The 15,800-nt window shown below is 53.0% G+C and overlaps 1 protein-coding gene across 5 annotated transcripts in view; it reads left to right on the top strand.

Annotated features, from left to right (window-relative positions):
• Window positions 1-15,800, top strand: part of PAPLN (papilin, proteoglycan like sulfated glycoprotein) — a 37,066-nt gene that overhangs the window by 18,984 nt on the left and 2,282 nt on the right. For 4 of the 5 annotated variants that reach the window (XM_058739566.1, XM_058739564.1, XM_058739567.1 and 1 more), the window contains 12 exons: window positions 3,408-3,488; window positions 3,652-3,892; window positions 4,886-5,006; window positions 5,287-5,425; window positions 6,489-6,966; window positions 7,671-7,808; window positions 7,915-8,039; window positions 8,333-8,486; window positions 9,051-9,188; window positions 9,923-10,050; window positions 10,134-10,242; window positions 12,550-12,716. In XM_058739566.1, coding sequence (XP_058595549.1) covers window positions 3,408-3,488; window positions 3,652-3,892; window positions 4,886-5,006; window positions 5,287-5,425; window positions 6,489-6,966; window positions 7,671-7,808; window positions 7,915-8,039; window positions 8,333-8,486; window positions 9,051-9,188; window positions 9,923-10,050; window positions 10,134-10,242; window positions 12,550-12,716 — 2,019 coding nt within the window. Of the gene's footprint in view, window positions 1-3,407; window positions 3,489-3,651; window positions 3,893-4,885; window positions 5,007-5,286; window positions 5,426-6,488; window positions 6,967-7,670; window positions 7,809-7,914; window positions 8,040-8,332; window positions 8,487-9,050; window positions 9,189-9,922; window positions 10,051-10,133; window positions 10,243-12,549; window positions 12,717-15,800 lie in introns of those variants that run through there. The other variant, XR_009264604.1, reaches the window with a different exon arrangement.

The following is a 15,800-nucleotide window of genomic DNA, read 5'->3' on the forward strand; positions in this document are numbered from 1 at the left end:
AAGCCGGGGCAGGGTGGGCTGGGCAGAAAGGTGCCTTTCAAGTTGAGCTGACAGAGGGGCCTGCTGGCTGGGGACTGTGAGTGCGGTTCTGGGGGTGCCCGCAGGAGATGACGGAACTGGGGAGAGAGTGTGAGTCTGCCTTCTCCCGGGGTTTGGCCTGGGTGGGAGAGGCCATGAAACGAAAACAGATTTTACTGCGTATCTGCTAGGGTCTTCCGGCCCTGAAGTATTTTTTGAATATTCCCTGGGGGCTGGCAAGAGCTAGTCCTTGTGGAGATGGAATTTTCACTTAGTTTTTGTAACTTTGTTCCATTATGTGGTAATATGCGTATTGTGGAAAATTTGAAACACACAGATAAATAGAAGGAAGTCCCCCACTCCCATCCTGCCACCACACCCCCCCCCCACCCACACACACCCCCCTCCCCCCACACGAAGTGCTCAGAACCTTTCACCAGGAGCATTTTGGGGTGAGTGCTGTTATGCATCATAAAAAAAAAATTCCTGTTCATACTGACTCAGCCTTTTGTGGTTTTCTCCAGTTTATGACAAAAAATCTTTTTGATGACTCTGAAGTGGTTAAGTATATACCATAAAATTCACCCACGGGAATGGTATAATTCATGATTTTTCGTAAGTTTGTTGCCAAGTTGGACAATAAGATGGTGAAAAAAATTTCTCATGTTTCTGAGCAGACCCTCATCTGCTCAGGAAGACAGGCCTGGTTGTTTGTTTAATTCCAGTATATTTAACATACGGTATTATATTAGTTCGACGTATACAATGTAGTGATTCAACAATTCTGTACTCAGTGCTCATCGTGGTAAATGTGCTCTTAATCTCCTTAACCTATTTCCCCCACCCCCCACGCGCTGCCCCTCTGGCAGCTATCAGTTCTCCGTGGTTACAAGTCTGTTTCTTTCTCTTTTTTCTTTGTTCATTTGTTTCTTAAATTCCACATATGAGTGAAATCCTAGAGTATTTGTCTTTTATTTTGCTTAGCATTATACTCTCTAGATCCATCCATGCTGTTGCAAATGGCAAGATTTCGTTCTTTTTATGGCTGAGTAATATTCCATTGTGCATATGTACATCTTCTTTGTCCATTCATCAGTCGATGGACACTTAGGTTGCTTCCAAATCTTGGCTACTGTAAATAATGCTGCAATAGACATAGAGATACATACATCTTTTTGAATTAGTGTTTTTGTATTCTTTGGGTAAATAGTAGTAGAATTACTGGGGGTCATGTGGTAATTCTACTTTTAATTTCTTTAAAAGCTTTATTTTTGAGAGAGAGAGCACGCAAGCAAAGAAGGGTCAGAGAGAGAGAGAGAGAGAGAGAGAGAGAGAGAGAGAGAGAGAGATACAGAATCTGAAGCAGGCTCCAGGCTCTGGGCTGACAGCACAGGACCCGATGTGGGGCTCAAACTCATGAACTGTGAGATCATGACCTGAGCCGAAGTTGGACGCTTAATGGACTGAGCCACCCAGGCGCCTATTTTTAATTTTTTGAGGAAGGCTGGTGAAGAATTTTAAACATACAGAATAGTTGAAGAACTGTATAGCAAGCAGCCATGTACCCACACTTAAATTCTATAACTGCTATTTTGTTATATGTGCTTTTTCATGATTTACTCCTGTCCCTTCATCTGTCAATCAAATTGTGGTTTTTTTGAAACAAGTGTTTTTAATATAGAATTTTTTTATTGAGGTGAAATTCACGTAACATACCGTTAACCGTTGCAAAGTGTATGCTTTGGTGCTGTGTACTCACAACGTTGTACGATCACCCACTCTCCTCTAGTTTTAAAATATTTCATCACCCATAAAAGCACCCTGCTGTACCCCTTAAGTAATCACTCCCCACTAACCCTAACTGCCTTCCCTGGTAAGCTGATCTGCTTTCTGTCTCTATGGATTTGCCTGTTCTGGATGTATCGTATAAAAGGAATAATACACCTTTTGTGCCTACCTTTCACTCAGCAGGATGTTTTTATTTTTCTCAATTTTATAATTTTGAGAGAGAAGAGAGTGTGGTGTGGGGGAAAGGGCACAAAGAGAGGGGGGAGAGAGAATCTTAAGCAGGCTCCCCCCCACCCCCGATACACACACACGGGGTTCGATCCCGTGACTGTGAGGTCATGAGGACCTGAGCTGAAATCAAGAGTCAGATGCTTAACTGACTGAGCCACCCAGGCAGCAGAATGTTTTTAAGGTTCATCCACGCTGGAGCACACATCAGCACGACCTCTTTCTTATGGCTGATAACAATTCCATGGATATGCCACAACCTGCTTATTCATTCTTCTATGGATGTATATTTGGGTTGTTTCCATCTTTTGGCCCTAACAGATAAGACTACTATAAATGCTCATGCGTAAGTTTCCGTGTGGACATGTGTTTTCATTTCTCTTGGGTGTATGCCTTAGAAAGTGCTAGGCTCTATGATAATTCTATGTTTAACTTTTGGAGGAATTGCTGAACTGTTTCCATGGTGGCTGCACCAATTTACATTTCCACCCGTGGTGCCTGAGGGTTCCGGTTCACCCACGTCCTCACTGACATTTCTTACTTCAGCCTTTTTGATGACCGCCATGCTAGTGGGTGTGAAGGAGTATCTCACTGTGGCTTTGATTTGCATTTCTGTAATGACCGATGATGTTGAACATCTTTTCGTGTGCTTATTGGCCATTTGTATATTTTCTTTGGAGAAATGTCTGTTCAAGTTCTTTGCCCATTTTTAAAATTATTTTTTTTAAGATTTTCGTTTTTTAAAAGTTCATTTATTTTGAGAGAGAGAGAGAGAGTGAGCAGGTGCACAAGCGGGGGGGTGGGGGGAAGCAGAGAGGAGGAGAGACAGAATCCCAAGCAGGCTCTGCACCATCAGTGCAAAGCCTGATGTGGGGTTCGAACTCAAAAACTGGGATTGTGACCTGAGCAGAGATCAAGAGTAGGATGCTTAACGGACTGAGCCACCTAGGCACCCCTTTAAGATTTTAAAGTCATCTCCACACCCAGCGCAGGGCTCAAACTCACGACCCTGAGATCAAGAGTTGGCTGCTCTACCAACTGAGCCAGCCAGGTGCCCCACTTTGCCCATTTCTTAATTGGATTGTTTGTCTTTTCATCAGTTCAATCTAAAAGTATTGTTTTGTTTTACGTAGTTGGGATCAAACACCTATGCTAATTTTATATCTGGCTTTTCTTTTTGCGCAACATGTAACATTAGTGTTTTCTAGGACTAAAGACTCTTGAAACAGGGGAAGGGTGTTTTAGGAAATCACAGGTCTGCTCGTTCTCGCTTCTGCTGTCCTGGGTGCCCCAGGCGCTGCCTGAGTGGTGGGGTTGGACCACGTGGTGGTTAGCGTGGCCACGGCGTGGGCCTGACCACCCACTCCCTGCAGGTGTCCCCAGCATGCAGGACATGCACAGCAGCCCCGGGGATCCTCGCATATCTCTGGGGCCTCAGGCGGCCCCCACCTCAGGTGAGAAGCTCAGTGGAAGCCCCCAACACAGGGCCCTGGAGATGGAGGTTGGGGGTGGGTAGGTGGTTTAGGGGGGCTGGGGAGAGGTAGGTCTGGTGTGGACATAGATAGAGAGGTGTCCACGCGGACACCTCATGTGTCTTTTGCTTCCTCTTCTTTCTAGATTCCAGAGGCCAGTGGTGGGCCCGTCAAGAGCAACCCTTGGCCCAAGGAAACCCCACAGGAGCCCAGGGCCTCCACCTGCCCGCCCCAGCCCCCTCTTTTCAGCAATCCCCACACAGACGGTCTGGCTTGGCACCCCACGACTGCAGACTCAGCCCCTATGGGTGCTGTCCTGATGGCCACACTGTATCTCTTGGGCCACAGTGGCAGGGCTGTCCTGGGGCCTCATGTCAGCAGAGCAGGTAGGTGCCTCTTCCTCTTCACCAAGTCAAAGAAGGGAGATGGGGCCGGGGGATGGTATCTGATGGGCAGGGCAGCGACTCCGAGCAGAGAGGGGGTGGGGTTTGCAGAGCTCAGGGATGGGACTTCCGAGGTGTTATCTTCCAGCTGCCCTGATTGTGCAGTCCTGGGGACTCTGCTTCCTGTCACTGACCTTCCTAATGTGCAGAGTGGGGGTAAGAATTTCCGCTTTCGCTACCGAAGTCAGCCCATTGAGGTGTAGCCTGAGGCTCTGGGAAGGCACGTGGGATAGAATTCTAGCTTCCAGATCCAAACCAGGCTACCGGTCTCTCCGGGGCTGGGGCGCTGAGAGCCCAGACTTTGGGGCCAGCAGCCCGGTGGCGATCTATCCGCTGTGTGCTGCGTGATCAGGGCAAGTTATTCCTTTGGTCTTGGCTTCCTCTGTGAGACTGGGAACAGTGACAGCCACAGGCCGGGTTGCCGTGAGGATGGAACCGTCCCAGGGTGCCTGGCACACGGAAGGCGCTCTGATGTGTTCCCCTTTCCCCTTCCTTCCCATCTTGTGGTTGACAGAGCTGAAACAGGAGGGGGGCTCTGCTCACCCCTCTTCTGCCCCATCCCCCATCTGCTGCGATTTTGTAAAACCTACCCGGGAAGCCAAGATTTGTGCAGGCTTAGTGAATTTTCTCCTCGGTTAGGGGTTTCTGCCTTGGGTAGGAGGTGAGGAACCGTCAGGTATGAGACACGGCCCTGCTTATCGTGTTACTGCTGTGTCCCTGGCTGCCACTGAGTGGTTGGTGGATGTGGCTTGGCATGCAGAATGGTATGCCCCACGTGGAAGGACGTGGTGTCTCCTGTTCGGATCCTCAACTGCTCAGCTCCCAGCGTAGGGAGCCTCAGAGCCCAGTTTCCGGGATGCTGGAAGCTCGGGGGTCCCGTGAGGGTGGGGATCAGGGGTTGGGTGGTGACGAGACCGCTGTGTGATGCTTGTCTAGGTACGGGTGCTGCCCTGATGGGGTGTCTGTGGCTGAGGGGCCCCATCAAGCTGGCTGTGCAGCATCTTACAGCAGTGATAAGACCGGGAGAAGGCCGGTGTCGAGAGCAGTGGCTTCCACAGTAAGTGTCTGGCTCACATGAGTGGGCAGGAGTCCCGCACCTGCTCAGCGCCACTGTGATCCAGATTCTCTGCACTTGGGCTTCAGATACGGGCCTAGGCTGGAGTGGGGGTGTGTGTGTGCAGGGGGGTTCATCTGACCTTCCCCTGAGGCTGGGGTACTGCATCATGGACCCCTAATTCTGTCCCTCCCTCTTCCTGTCCTCCTTCCCCAGGCAGCCTAGAGTCCCCACCAAGAGCCAGACCTATTCCCAACTTTCCCAGTCTGGGTTTCCTCCGCAGGCTCCCAAGGCCCACCAGCCCCAGGCTCAGCAGAAGGAGCCCAGTGAGTGCCAGGGCTCCCGGTTTGGCTGTTGCTATGATAATGTGGCCTCTGCTGCTGGTCCTCTTGGGGAAGGCTGTGTGGGCCAGCCCGGCTATGGTGAGTGGATGCCCCTTCATCCTTCCTGGTGAGTAGGCTGTGGTCCCGCTTTGTCCCCCTTAACCACCACAGAGCCCCACCCAGATCTTCCTACCAGCTCAGTTATTCATTCATTTCTTTGACAAATATTTACTGATCACCTGCTAGGTGCCAGGTCAGAGAACAGTGCCATATTGTTCTTGTTTCCAACAGTTTGCATTTGAAACCATCTGACTGCTTGTGGGAGTTGGGGAGAATTGTAGGCAGGGCGCCCACAGACAAGGAAGGCTTGTCCTGCCCCGCCCCCACCATGGGGGCTCAGCCCCTTCCAGAGGCAGAGATAGTATAGGGTGGTCAGAGCTGGGATGGACAGGGATGTCCCCACCCTGCCTGGGATGAGTCCTAGAGGGAGGTCATCGAGACTGGAGCATGGGATATGTGGGTGGCACTGGCAGGGACCCTCATGGGGACCTCAAAAGCCAGATGGGCTGGTGGTCAGAGTCTGCAGGAGGCTGGTCCCTGGATGGGACCCCCGCAGGGGCCAGCCGCAGTCACATCTGTGTCTGTAGAGAGGCAGAGCAGGGCTGTGCTGGGAAGGTAGGCCGTTAGAACAGGCTGGCTGGGGGCTGGAGGCGGGTTCAGAGGCTGGGCCTCTTCACAGATGTCCCTGCGAGCTGAGGGCTGGGTTCTTATCTCGAGCTAAGTACATCAAAGCCAAGCTCAGTGCGTGTGTGTACTCTAGGGACCTGGGTCAGGCATGGGGAGGGGCTTGAGGGAGCCAGTCCAGGTTGCTCATGGCCCTGACCTTCTGGAGCGCTCTAGTTCTGTGGGTGGAGGTGGACGGGCTGATCCCGGAGGCTGCTGGTGATCCCAGCCCAGGTAGGTCTGGGCAGTGAGCAGACCGTCCCCAGGGCCAGGTCAGGGGCCCAGACAGGGGTGTAGACCTGCTCCGTGAACTTGGGAAGAGCCTGGCTCCCACGTCTGAGGCTGAGGGGGCGGTGGGCACTTCTTGGCAGGGCTCTGCCGGGGCAGTATCTGCAGCCTGATGACCTGCCCCCTCCCTGCCCCCTCCCTGCCCCCTCAGCCTACCCTGTGCGGTGCCTGCTGCCCAGTGCCCATGGCTCCTGCACGGACTGGGCCGCACGCTGGTACTTCGTCCCCTCCGTGGGCCAGTGTAACCGCTTCTGGTATGGCGGGTGCCATGGCAACGGCAATAACTTTGCCTCCGAAGAGGAGTGCGTGAGCAGCTGCCGGGGACGTCAACAGGAGCCCCCCAGACCTGAGCCTGGGGCCTCTGGCCAGAGCACCCATAGACACGGTGGTGGCAGCGGTCCTGGAGGCCAGCAAGAGGCCGGCGGGCACAGGACGGGGGCCACAGTCCAGACGAGGCCCTTGCCTTCTGGTGGCCTCCGGTGGCGAGACGGAGAGCCTGGGCCTGGAGAGGAGGGCCACGCCCAGGCCTTTGGAGAGAGGCCCCTGGGCGAGGAGCTTGGGCCCAGTGCCCCTGGACTGGGCGGAGATGCCGGGAGGCCAGCGGCGCCCTCCCACAGCTCTTCCTACAGGTGAGGCCTACCTTCCCCAGGTCAGGAGCTGTGTCCATTGGAGCCCAAACCCTGAGGTCCGCAGATCCTCCCACCCCATCCCTAACCTCAAATCCTCCAATGGTCTTGCCTGGGGGGCCTTTGCCAATAGATGGTGGGTGCCTGGGTCTGATCTTGCCAGGACGCCCCGGGGCCTGTCTAGTTGGAAAAGCTTGCAGGTTTTGTGACCTTTGGCAACTCATCCAACTTCTCCAAGCCTCAGTTTCTTGACCTGCAAAATGGTGATATTCTCTCTTAGATTTAGTATGGGTTCCACAGTCTTGGGACTGTGTCCTATTAATGAGACTTTTGGGGAGAATAGAAACAAATAAGTAAAACCTGAAATTCCAAAGGGATCAAGCAGTGGTTTAGTTCTACACGGGAATCTGGTGTGAGCTCTCTCTCCCGACCTCTCCACGCCCTGGGCTCTGTACCTCCCTTGCTGCTGTTGCAGGACCAGGTTGAGGTAGCTACGTCCAAGGGCATGGTGGGGAGCCGGGGTGGGGGTGGAGTGAATTCTTGAGGCCACGGGCTTCTAGAGCTGGGCTTCCCAGGGCACCCTGTGACCCCAAAGGTGCCTGAGACAGGATGGGCACCGAGCTCTCTGTGGCGGGACACTGATGGAGGGGGAGTCCCTGGCCCTGGCGCTTGTGTTGTTAGTGCAGGTTCTCACCCCCACTTCCCAGGATCAGCTTGGCAGGCTCGGAGCCAGCCCTGGTGCAAGCGGCCCTGGGGCACTTAGTGCGCCTCTTCTGTCAAGACGACACCTCCCCGGAGCCCCATGCCAGGTGGCAGAAAGATGGGCGGCCCATCTCCTCTGACAGGTGATCTCCCCTGGGATGGGAGGGTGCAGGCAGGGTTACGGTAGGAGCACTCTGGTAGGAGCACTGGGGCCTGAGGGGGCCTGGGCTCACTGTCTTCCTCATTCAGGCACAAGCTGCAGCCTGATGGCTCCCTGGTCATCAGTCCCCTGCGGGCAGAGGACACTGGCACCTACAGCTGTGGCAGCAGCAGGCCAGGCCGTGACTCTCAGAAGATCCAGCTTCGTGTCACAGGTCTCTGTCCTCACCCCACGCCCAGCGGAACAGGTCTCCGTCCCGACCCCACACCCAGAGGATTGTCATGGCCCCAGGTGGGAGGCGCTGGCTGGGAGGGCCTGAGCCAGGGTGTTCCCACACTGGAGGGGCCCCTTCTGCTGTCAGGGACCACGTGCTCCAGTTGGGCTGAGGTGGATGTCTTCCCCCTTGTGACCCTCATTTTTCCACACGTCCCTGGCCAGCCTCGTGGCCCTTCCTTCCTTCTGCTGCATTCCCCCCACAGCTCACCCCTTCTCCTGGCCTCATGACAGGGGGTGACGTGGCCGTGCTGTCTGAGGCTGAGCCAAGGCACTTCCCTCAGACCAGGGACCCAGCCCAGGGCCACAGTCCTCGGGAGTCCAGCCTAGTGGGGAATGCGGGGGGCCTGGGGGCTCTCTCCTCCTTGCAGATTCGGCCCACGACCAGGTAACAGTGCAGCATCGCCATTCTGCTCTCAGCCTACCCCACTGGAGGGCCAGGGCCGATGGGGGTCCCGGTGGTGAAAGGAAGGGAGAGTGGGTGGGGTCACAGGGCTCTGCCGGGTAAGGACTAGGGAGGTGGAAAGGGAGCCCTCTTCCCTTCCCCAAACAGTTGAGACTGGCCCATGGCCCAGGGCACAGGAGCTGAGGGAAGGGAAGCAGAGCAGGAGCTGGAGAGCCTGAGATGGCCTTGATGGGAGTTTGTAGAGGGGTTGCAGAGGGCTGGAGGGGCCCAAGTCAAAGTGCCTTGTGCAGGGCAGATGTGCAGGATCTCAAAGCAGATGTGCAGGGCGGGGAGCAGAGTCGAGATTCTTGGGTGGTGGTTGGGGATGGGGAAAGCGAGAAAGCTGGAGGTGGCTTTTAGACTGCCCCGGGTAGTTATTGGTGATGTCCTGACCAGCACAGAGCAGCTTTCTTAGGAAGCTGAATGTGGCTGGAGAGGGAGAAGGGGGTCAGATGCTTGTGCAGACAGAGCCCCCCCTCTCATGGCTGTGGGGTGCTTGTTCTGCAGGCTGCTTCTGGACAGGAACCAGCCTAGGGTGGTGGACGCCCATCCAGGTCAGCAGATCCGGTTGACCTGTCGTGCTGAGGGCTTCCCACCCCCAGTCATTGAGTGGCAAAGAGATGGGCAGCCCCTCTCTTCCCCCAGGTTTGTTCAGCTCCTCTCTTCCCCTTCCTGTCCCGCCTTTAGCCCCTGACCCTGTGCAGGCCTCAGGGGAGGGAGCTGCCAGGTGCCATCTCTGGTCAGTCCTGAGCAGGACTCCAGGGGCTCTTGAGAGAGGATACCGCTGGGGGTAGGGCTCCTTGGGCAGACCAACATTTGGGTTTCTGGGTCTTTCCACTGTGGTTAGTGGACAGAAGTAACAGGCTAGCTAAGGAGAGGTGATGGCTGAGGGACAAAATGGAGGAATGGAGGCAGACCCATTTCTGGCTGTAACCATAACAGCATGAGCATGTATCGTGCCCATTAGGAGTATGAGGCTTGTTCTCTATCATACAGTCTTCAGGAGAGCCATGTGGAGGTAGGTGCTATTTTATCCCCATTTTACACACAGGAGTTTAACACGCCCTACAGCTCCTAAGTGGCAGAACCGAGATTTGAGTCTACAGAATGAGCACAGCAAGAACTAGAAACCCAAACCAGAATTATTTTGTATTTGGAGATTGGAAATGGTTTATTGCCAGGCTTAAAAGTCAGGTACCTTCAGGTAAACGAGAGAGCTCAGCATCTGGAGGGCCTCAGGGCCTAAGGTTAGATGGCCCTTTGCTCAGACCCCCCTGAAAGGGCCACTCAGCCTTTTATGGGGAAAGGAAGACCCTGCCCCACCCCCATTTCTTCCAGCCCCTTGGGGGAGGAGCTACCCGACTGTGCTTTGTCTCTAGACACCAGCTGCAGCCCGATGGCTCTCTGGTCATCAGCCACGTGGCTCTGGAAGATGGCGGCTTCTATGCCTGTGTCGCTTTCAACGGGCAGGACCGAGACCAGAGATGGGTCCAGCTCAGAGTTCTGGGTGAGGTGGCAGTCCTGAGGGTCAGGTGGCACAGGTGGGGCAGGACTGGTGTGGTGGCTGACAATGCCTCCTCCTTGCCCTAGGGGAGCTGGCCATCACAGAACTGCCCTCTACTATGCTGGTGCCAGAGGGTGACACGGCCAGGCTGCTATGCGTGGTGACAGGAGAAAGCGTAAACATCAGGTGGTCCAGGTAAGGCTCTATTCCAGGCAGGCCTGGCCCTCAGAGGCTTGTAGTTTGGAGAAGACGCTCACCTTTCTGCAGCGATACTGCTGTTCCCACTGCCCGCGGCCTTCATTCTTCAACTCCTACCTGCAGGCCTGGTGGCAGCACCCCCTTCCCTACACAGCGGGGCCCCACAGGACTGCTCTCTTTCTTTTGGTTGGGCTACACCAGGGTCTCTCAACCTCGGCACTCTTGACATTTCAGACCTGATAACTTTTGGTGGTTGGGGCAGTTCTGTGTATTGTAGGGTGTTCAGCAGCATCCAGGCCACCCACCCACTAGATGCCAGTAGTACTTCCTCCCAAGTCATGACAGTTGACAGTATCCGGAGATGGGGGTAGAGAACCACTGGGTATACTCAGCTGTGGGGACTTCAGTGTCGTTTACACCAGATCAGTTGCTCTTTTATTCGTTCATTCCTTCTTTCAGCAACTTTTTTTTTTTGGCCCCCTTCCTCCTTGCAGTGTGTCAGCAATAGCCTAGGCTCTGGGGATCTTGGGGGTAATCCAAGCCCCCCAGATACTCCCCAGGCAGATGGCCCTGTGTCCCCTGAGCTCCAGAGGTTTGCCCTCAGTGCTATCTGTGCACAGAGCACTGAGGCTGCCTTCTATCTGGGGGAATCAAGGGGTGGCCACGCAGGTGACTTTGGCTGAGCCTTAAAGGCTGAGGAGGGGAAGGATGTTCTTGATCAAGCCTCAGAGGTGAGTACTGGAGAGATGATGTCAGGATGGGAAGGGGCCTGCATGCAGGAGGGAGGCAGGGAGCCTCTGTAGGCTTTTCAGCAGTTGTTCTTGGTGCAGGCCTGCCTTGATCAGGTCGGGCCTCTGATTATCCTTTCACGCTTCTGTCTTCAATTTTGCTTCTCCTTGATCTTACCAGCAGCAAACATGCTCAGGAGTCCCCGCTTTCAAAGCATAACATAAAAGATACCCTCCTCTGACCCTGTATTTCCCTGCAGACCCTGGCCTCATCTGGAGTCTCCCCCTCACAGTATGGCTGTTCATACTGGGGGTCTCCACCTGTTCACCCCCTACTCACAGTTCAGTCCTTGCACAGGGGCTCACATCCACCCACCACTCCAGGATACTGACCTGTTCCTAAACGTTCTGGATGTTATCTCAGTCCCCACATGACCTGAGAGGTGTTCTTCTGCTGACCATTTGCACCTCCTGACATGCTCCCTCCTCTTGGCTCCAGGAAACTACTGTCTTCTGGTGTTCTTCCTTCTCTGGCTGCTGCTTCTGTTTTCCTGGCTGGTTTACCTTTTCACACCAATGTCTCGGAGGTGGATGCACCTCAGGGTCTGTCCTTGGTCCTTGGCTTGTCTAACTTCACCTTGGGCAACCTTGTTGACACGTGGTTTCCAGGGCCACCCAGTGCTGATAGACTATCTGGGTCCAGACCTCAAATCCAATGCCTCTTTGTATCTCATGGGCACCCAGAATGCCAAATGGTGGAAAAGAAAACTCATCGTTGACCCGTCCTCCCCGCCCTGGATCTCCCCATGGTGGAGGGGCACCGCCATTACCCAGCAACCCTGAGTAACCACTGTGGTCCTTCATTTCTCCTCCCTTACCTTGCACATCCTCCCCTTACCCATGTGTGCACTTCTGTAGGAGCCACTTTCCTGCTCTCTGCTTTCAGGCTTGTCCTAGGCCCAGTCATCCAAGGGCAGATACTCTGTCAGTCCTGCTTAGTTCACACTCTTCCATTCCCCCCAGGGTCCAGTCCAAACTCCCATTGAGGCCTTGTCCACTTCCCTCCCTGCTCTGACCATGGCCTCTGCCTTCCAGCTCCCGAGTCCCTTTGCTCTCCCGTTGGCTGGCCAGCTGCTCCTCCTCATTCTCAAGTCGGGTCCCAGCTCTGTCTTCCTCAGGGAGGGTGCCCCTAAACACCGACCCCAGTACCCTCAAGGCAGGGAGCACTTACGTTGCTTGCCCAGCACAGGGCCCGGCACCACACAGCTGTTGGAAAGACTGTTGTTGATAAAAAGTGAGAGTGGGGCTTCCCTTGTGGGTAAGAGGCAAATTCATGGTAACTTAGACCAGTGTGCTCAGTTGGGGTGAGTTCCCTCTACTTTTGAGTCATTTTGCTCCGATAGTGTTCTTTTTGGCACCTGGCCCATCTCTTTTTTGAAGTGAGGGTCCTCTGTCCACAGTGATTACCTCCTCCCTTTGTCTCTGGGCTCTGGGGCGCTGGGAGTGGCAGCATGGCCTCCTAGGGCCTCAAGACCAGAGGCTGTGGACGGTTCTCCCAGTGTCCTGTCCCCTTCAGGAATGGGCTGCCGGTGCGGGCCGACGGGCATCGAGTCTACCAGTCCCCAGATGGCACACTGCTGATCCACAACCTGCAGCCCAGAGACGAGGGCTCCTACACGTGCAGTGCCTACCGTGGAAGCCAGGCAGTCAGCCGCAGCACGGAGGTGAAGGTGGGCCCGCCGGGTAAGAGGCCCACCCCAGGGACTCACTTGTTCCCAAAAGCCGCCTTTGTGCTGCACAGGTCTGAGTGACTCTAGTCTGAGTCCTGGCTCACTCTGCCGGTTCCTGGTAGTGTCACCTGTGGCAAGGGGCTCTCCTGAGCCTCCCTCTTCTCACATATACAGAGGGCTATTCCACCACCTGAGAGGGCTGCGGCGAGGTGAGGGAAATAATGCAGATGATGGGCATCTGGTAATAGCTTAATAGATGACGTTAAATATCGTTTAGACTTACTGATCTTGAGAAGTAGCATATGTAATACTTAAGGCAGACCATTAAGTCTGTCCATTCTAATTAGGGTGGCAAAAAGTGGTCCTATGATTGAGAAGTGCCTTCATGGCCCTTTGACCATATAACTCAGAAAGGGAAGGGCAAGTATTAGTATCGTCATCTTACAAATGAGACAGATATCCAGAGACCTTACGTGATGTTTCCACAAGTCACACGGCAAATTAGTGGCCAAGTTGGGACTACAACCTAGTCCTCATATTTAATTTTCTTTTCCCTAAAGTATCACACCTGTTACTGGGCAGTTTGATATTTTAGTTTTGTATTCTCTAGCTCTTGCTCTGAGTTAATTTCAATATAAACCTAAGCACCATATCGCAAAACAATTAGTTCCATACCACTAAGAAAAACATGCTGTTAAAGACACAGTGCTAAGAGACCATCAATTCAGATGCAGTCTAATTTGAGAGGTGTTAATTTGGAGATGCACTTATTTTCACACTTTGAGAAGATGGATTCATAAGAGCCCTATATTCAAATAAGCCAGAAGAAGGGGGCAGAGTAGGCTCTGCCCTGTGCCCAGCCTGCCCTTCCACGTGTCCTTGGTCTGGGTTCATGGATTGCCTGGACAGCAGGGCAGTGCCCCAGGCCGAGCCACCAGTTCTCAGGAGGCCTCCAGCAGGCTTGGGGGAAAGGTGCCAGGGCCTTTCCTGTCCGCCTGGACGTTCACAGCAATCAGGGCTGCAGCACTGCACCAAGAGTGTTGTTTTAGCAAGGGCTGTCAGGCCTGGCTGCCTCCTGTCTGCTACGCCGAAGGTGGGAACTGGCCAGTGCTAGAGGATGAAGGTCTGCGGTAGAAATGCTGCTTAGTGGATCAGACTGACATGTAGGCTTCCAGTTTGTGAGCCCCTTAGGACAGCCACTGGGATTCGAGTCCTTAGGCCCCCAGGTCAGTGCCTGGCATCACTAGGTGCTCAGGCTTGGTGACTGAGTGCATGTGTGCATGAAGGCATTACCTTGGCAAAAACACTGTGCTGCAGGGGCCGCTTCTCATCTCTACTGTGCCCAGCATACTGATCTCTTGTCTACATACCAACCAAACTTACAAGACTCAAGATAAACCAGAATGCGGATTTGTGTGAGAAAAAGAGCTGTCAGAGGAGCCAGGTGTTCATGTTTGTGATTAATTGTAGATCTGTCTACAGGAGAAGCCGAATTATAATCAGAACCTTGTTTGAGGGCAAAGTCTGGTGGGGCTCCTGCTGATGTGTGGTTGTAAGCTGAAATGGTCTGGCATGATGGGCCTCCCGGACAGGACAGGAGCCGTCGGAGTCAGGCTCCTGCCCTCTGCTGGAAGAGTGTTGCTAATCTTAGATATTTTGTGGGCACCTTTCATGCTTAGAAGCGGTCTCTCCTTTGTATTCATTCTGATGAGGCTGCAGACTTCTGCTCTCACCTATTTATGCTTTTTTGTAGGGTCTCACTGCTTGAGGCTGCCTCATGCCTCACTCAGCCCTATTCATGGTCTGGTGGCATACTGCAATTAATGTTAGCATCAGAGTAGGGGGTCTTGACCTAGTCTTGCTCTGGTGTAAGGGACATACTTCTTTTGAGGACCTCTCAACCTTCTTGCCTAAAAGACTTGCCTAAAACACTGTAAGGATAGAACATAGGGCATCACTCACTTTTTTGAACGAGAGGGAATGAGGCTATGGAACAAAACACAGGTAAGCACTCAAATTTTAGCCACAGTTACTGTGTGCCCAAGGTGCTATTATCATCTCCATTTCAGATGAGGAAACACAGGCAGAGAGCTTAAGTAACTTGCCCAAAGTCACCCAGCTGGGGAATAGGAGAGCCAGGATTGTGCTCAGGCCTTCTGGCTCCAGAGCTGGTGTGCTTAACCATCATGTGGGACCCCAAACCTCTGGGCCCTGTGATAGGCCCCTGGGCTGCAACTGCTCAGAGAAAGTTGATGCCAGAGTGACAGATTTCTTAATATGTACAAATGGCTTGCTATTTATGTAAATGTAGGTACAGTTGATGCTTGAGCAACACAGGGATTAGGGGTGCCAATACTCTGTGCAAAAATCTGGGTATAACTTTGACTCTCCAAAAATTTTACTAATAGCCTGTTGATCAAAGCCTTACTGATAACACATATTGTATATGTATTATATAGTGTATTCTTACAACAAAGAGAAATTGTTGAGAAAAATCAAAGGAAATACAGTACTGTATACAGTATTTATTAAAAAAAAAATGTGGACCCATGCAGTTCAAACCCAAGTTGTTCAAGGGTCATCTGTAGTTCGTATTCTCATTATACTGATATACCAAAAGTCATTCACTACTCAGATACAGTCTGTTAGTTGTATTTTTGGGAGGAAGCAAGGGGAGAGAGAAAGATTAAGCCTATGAGGTCTGACTTCAGGGAAGGTGTCACTCTGGCTTAAGCCAAAAGCCCCTTCCAGAAGGGAAAGGGAAGTTAACTAGGTAAGGCCACTTCAGTCCTATAAGGAAGAAGCAGAATGAAACACAGGGGTTGTTTTTTCAATAGTCCTGTTTATTTTTAAAGTAGTCTCCATGCCTAACGGGGGGCTGGAATTCATGACCCCAAGATAGGTAGTTGCGTGCTATACCAACTGAGCCAGCCAGGTGTTTTTTTTTTTTTTTTTTTTTTTTTATCTCTATGTCCAACGTGGGGCTCGAACTCCTGACCCAGCTATTAAGAGTCACATGCTCCACTGACTGAGCCAGCCAGGTGCCCTTCTCACAAGGATTTTTAAGATACAGAAGCCCCTGGCACATTTGGCGGGG

The sequence above is a fragment of the Neofelis nebulosa genome, chromosome 7 (genome assembly GCF_028018385.1).
Source record: "Neofelis nebulosa isolate mNeoNeb1 chromosome 7, mNeoNeb1.pri, whole genome shotgun sequence".
Classification (NCBI taxonomy): Eukaryota; Metazoa; Chordata; class Mammalia; order Carnivora; family Felidae; genus Neofelis; species Neofelis nebulosa.